The sequence below is a fragment of the Haliotis rubra genome, unplaced genomic scaffold (assembly GCF_003918875.1).
Source record: "Haliotis rubra isolate DU_JTF1 unplaced genomic scaffold, ASM391887v1 Scf117, whole genome shotgun sequence".
Classification (NCBI taxonomy): Eukaryota; Metazoa; Mollusca; class Gastropoda; order Lepetellida; family Haliotidae; genus Haliotis; species Haliotis rubra.
In genome coordinates, this window is record NW_025765081.1 from 2,055,384 (window position 1) to 2,060,312 (window position 4,929).

Below are 4,929 nucleotides of genomic sequence, written 5' to 3' on the forward strand. Positions count from 1 at the left end.
CGTATCCCGATATCAACGACGTGTTTGTCTGTTTCGATTTCTCATTGACTGCTGTTTACACATCGGCGTGATGTAACTGTGATTATACCGCTAATCAATGTTCCACGACAAATAGTTTAGCACTCGATACGGAGGGATCTAGAAATGGTGCTGTTCGATTCCATATAGTGTATCAATATTGTCCTTCTCTTGCGTCAGAACACGGTTAAGTTGGCATCAAGCCAGAGTGGTGGATTTCACCGATAGACTCTTCCCCGGGTTCTGACACTACTTAATGGCGGCATGGGAACATCATTTGGACCTTCATTGCAGACTCCGTGAAATGTAATCCATATACAAATATTTAGATAGGTCATGTAACACTATGGGAAGGACATTCGTACTAATGAATTCTATTTCACATGGAATGTGAAAACCCATGCAAGTCTTGAATATGTGGCAAGTCCAGATTACCACAGGTTTTGGGAGTCTCTGGGCGCCTTTTCATTATATCTTATGATTATAATTTAGGAACTGTTTTTTCTGTGAAATATGTTTATTTCAGACACTTGATCAACGGTTAGTTTAATGTTCAGGCAGCCCATGCATTAACGAACAGTTCATGCTTCTAACCAGAAATTCATGCTACTGAACCAACAGTTTATTCCTCTAACTACTGTTGCTACCCACCAACAGTTTATTTCTTAACCAACGGTTCATGCTGCTTACGATCAATTAATTATACACAGTTCAAGTTTTATGCCAACAGTTAATGATCCCCACTAACAGTTAATCACTTCACCAACATGCTACCCACCAACAGTTCCTGCTACCCCCAACAGTCCTGTTACCCCCAGCAGTTCCCACCAACTTCCCAACAACAGTTCATCTCTTCACCATTCATACTACCAACCAACAGTTCATGATCCCCACCAACAGTTCATCTCTTCACCAACATGCTACCCACCAACAGTTCAGTTCATCTCTTCACCAACAGTTCATGCTACCCACCAACAGTTTCATCTCTTCACCAACATGCTCACCAACACAAACATGCTGCCCAACAGTTCACACCCACCAACAGTTCATCTCTTCACCAACATGCTACCCACCAACAGTTACCCACCAACCTCTTCACCATGATCCCCAAACAGTTCATGATCCCCACCAACAGTTCATCTCTTCACCAACATGCTACCCACCAACAGTTCATCTCTTCACCAACATGCTACCCACCAACAGTTCCACCAACATCTCCTTCACCAACAGTACCCACCAACAGTTCATCTCTTCACCAACATGCTACCCACCAACAGTTCATCTCTTCACCAACATGCTACCCACCAACCAACTTCACCAACATGCTACCCACCAACAGTTCATCTCTTCTTCATCTCTTCACCACCAAGTTCATCTCTTCACCAACCCCACCAACAGTTCATCTCTTCACCAACATGCTACCCACCAACAGTTCATCTCTTCACCAACATGCTACCCACCAACAGTTCATCTCTTCACCAACATGCTACCCACCAACAGTTCATCTCTTCACCAACATGCTACCCAACAACAGTTCATCTCTTCACCAACATGCTACCCACCAACAGTTCATCTCTTCACCAACATGCTACCCAACAACAGTTCATCTTCTTCACCAACAGTTCATCAACATGCTTCACCACATGCTACCCACCAACAGTCTTCATCATACCCACCAACAGTTCATCTCTTCACCAACATGCTACCCAACAACAGTTCATCTCTTCACCAACATGCTACCCAACAACAGTTCATCTCTTCACCAACATGCTACCCACCAACAGTTCATCTCTTCACCAACATGCTACCCACCAACAGTTCATCTCTTCTCATGCTTCACCAACATGCTACCCACCAACAGTTCATCTCTTCACCAACATGATCCCCACCAACAGTTCATCGCTTCACCCAACATGCAGTTCATCTCTTCACCAACATGCTACCCACCAACAGTTCATCTCTTCACCAACACCAACAGTTCATCTCTTCACCAACATGCTACCCACCAACAGTTCATCTCTTCACCAACATGCTACCCACCAACAGTTCATCTCTTCACCAACATACCCACCAACAGTTCATCATCTCTTCACCAACATGCTACCCACCAACAGTTCATCTCTTCACCAACTTCTCCCACCAACAGTTCATCTCTTGCAACATGCTACCCACCAACAGTTCATCTCTTCACCAACATGCTACCCACCAACAGTTCATCTCCCCACCAACAGTGCTACCCACCAACATGCTGTTCACCAACATGCATCCCACCAACAGTTCATCTCTTCACCAACATGCTACCCACCAACAGTTCATCGCTTCACCAACATGCTACCCACCAACAGTTTATGCTCCCCACCAACAGTTCATCTCTTCACCAACATGCTACCCACCAACAGTTCATCTCTTCACCAACATGCTACCCAACAACAGTTCATCTCTTCACCAACATGCTACCCACCAACAGTTCATCGCTTCACCAACATGCTACCCACCAACAGTTCATCTCTTCACCAACATGCTACCCAACAACAGTTCATCTCTTCACCAACATGCTACCCAACAACAGTTGATGATCCCCACCAACAGTTCATCGCTTCACCAACATGCTACCCACCAACAGTTCATCTCTTCACCAACATGCTACCCATCAACAGTTCATCGCTTCACCAACATGCTACCCACCAACAGTTCATCTCTTCACCAACATGCTACCATCCAACAGTTCATCTCTTCTCCAACATGCTACCCCCCAACAGTTAATCTCTTCACCAACATGCTACACACCAACATTTACTGCTTCATGTCAACAGTTCATCTCTTCACCAACATGCTACCCACCAACAGTTACTGCTTCATGTCAACAGTTCATACTGCCTTACGTCCATGTCCCATAAAGACGCAGTGTTGGTTAGTAACTTGGTTGAATCAACATGCCACAGTTTCATTCTCTGAACGCTGTTGTCGTATACCAGTATATGTTCTTGCTGTGTGGATACATTAGAGTGAGTGAGTTTAGTTTTACGCCGCACTCAGCAATGTTCCAGCTATATGGCGGCGGTCTGTAAATAATTGAGTCTGGACCAGGCAATCTAGTGATCAACAGCATGAACATCAAACTACGCAATTGGGATACGATAACATGTGTCAACCAAGTCAGCGAGCCTGACCACCAGATCCCATCAATCGCCTTTTACAACAAGCATGGGTTACTGAAGATCAATTCTAACCCGGATCTTCACAGGTCAGATACATTATATGTTTGATTTGCAGTTCATTGTTCCAAAACGTATTTGGAACAATGGTAAAGTAATAGCTACAATGAAAACTGCAAGTATCGTGCAACACTGAGCAACAATTGACAAGTTTCAAGGTGACTTACATTATGCGTACGTTAACACGATGCAAACTGATGTGACTCAAAAAACCAACAACCGGCAGAGCGACCCGCGCGAGGTGATACCACAGACAAGCTGCTGAAAGCCATGTGACCCCCACACAGACAACACTGTACAATGGAGTAGGTGGGCCCTTTATCAGCAAACCAGCTTGTTCAAACTCGGATGTGAATATTTCAAACCAACGTTTTGTTTGATCATACCAGAGAGCTCGTGGACGGTGATATATTACTCATTAATGCATCCTTTTTTCAAACTCTTATTTTGTAAAGAGTGTGTTGTTGATTATGAGGTATGTAGTTTTACTTTAAAATACTGTCAAGACCAATTCAATCACAATTCATCCATAAAGTTTGTCCTTATCTAATTCAGTCACGTTTCAATGTGAAACGACTGTTACTGACCTCGTATACTCATCACATTATGGGTATTGACGTGTCACGTGAGGTATATTGGCCACATCTGTTACAGAAAAAAATGGCCTCTTGTCGTAACGTTTCACGGTATGCAGCTGCTTACTGTCATGAATCACAAGTTTGACAATGTAAAGGCTTCATAGACTATATATTGAATTTGTAACGAAATAATTACTCTTGACGAGGTCAGTTGGCGAAACATGGCCTTCAGACGCCTTCTGACTTGACCTTGGTTTCCTGCACTGGTACTGACCTCGTCAGAAGCTCGAATAATTGTTTGCATACTTGTAACATTTAGATATTTTCAGGATCATAATATAAATTATTAAACGACTTCAGCAAAATTTTTATGAGGAATAACTTATTCAACATATACTATTCCCCCAAAAAGAAACGCATAACCCAGAAATCTGATGCGAAAATGTTGTATTTTGTATGGGAGGAGGGATTTTACCCGGTACATGTCACTCCGCTAACCTCCTACTCCTGCAAGGTACACTATGTCGGGGGGCCGAGGAAGTTTGATGAAGTAAAACCATACAATGAATTGTGTCATATGTATCCTATGGAAAGCAGCTTTCTTACAAGCTTGAAACTACAGCTAAAAGAGCAGCTCTTGCCGACAGTGAGAAGTGATTCGAAAATATCAATCACGCTGAATTCGAGATGTTGGCTAGCAATGGCGATACCCACAAAATAACAAAGTCAAAAACTGTGTACACAATCAGGCGTAGATCAGACTTTGATCGTATATTAGGAGTGGGATGGGACTACAGGATACTTAATGAAGCCGGGGACAACGTGTTCATAAAGTCGCAAACCGTGCGGTTTTACAAGAAAACACCCAAACCCATGAAGGATAACATATTGTTTCCAGATCAAGTGGAACCAAATTTCATAACCAAACCACAAGTAATGGTTGCCGGGAACAAAGGCATGTTCCAGCATCTCCTGACTGATGATGTATTATAAACTAGAGACAGTACGGCAGTTCAGATTATACAACTGGTCCCTCGTGTTTTATTTTAAGATGCCATATATTGGTAGTTTTTGTTTGTGAAGTATTTGAGATACACGTCTGTTTTAAGCATGCGTTT

At 43.0% G+C, this 4,929-nt stretch overlaps 1 protein-coding gene across 1 annotated transcript; it reads left to right on the forward strand.

Moving 5' to 3' along the window:
* Positions 1-935: 935 nt before the first annotated feature.
* Positions 936-2,591, forward strand: LOC124258057 (mucin-3A-like). The gene has a single exon (XM_046692136.1). It carries the CDS (start codon positions 936-938, stop codon positions 2,589-2,591), a length of 1,656 nt encoding a protein of 551 aa, XP_046548092.1.
* Positions 2,592-4,929: the final 2,338 nt, after the last annotated feature.

What these genes read in the sequence shown, in the direction of transcription:
- LOC124258057 (XM_046692136.1), top strand. Translation starts at nt 936, where the DNA reads ATGCTACCCACCAACAGTTCAGTTCATCTCTTCACCAACAGTTCATGC.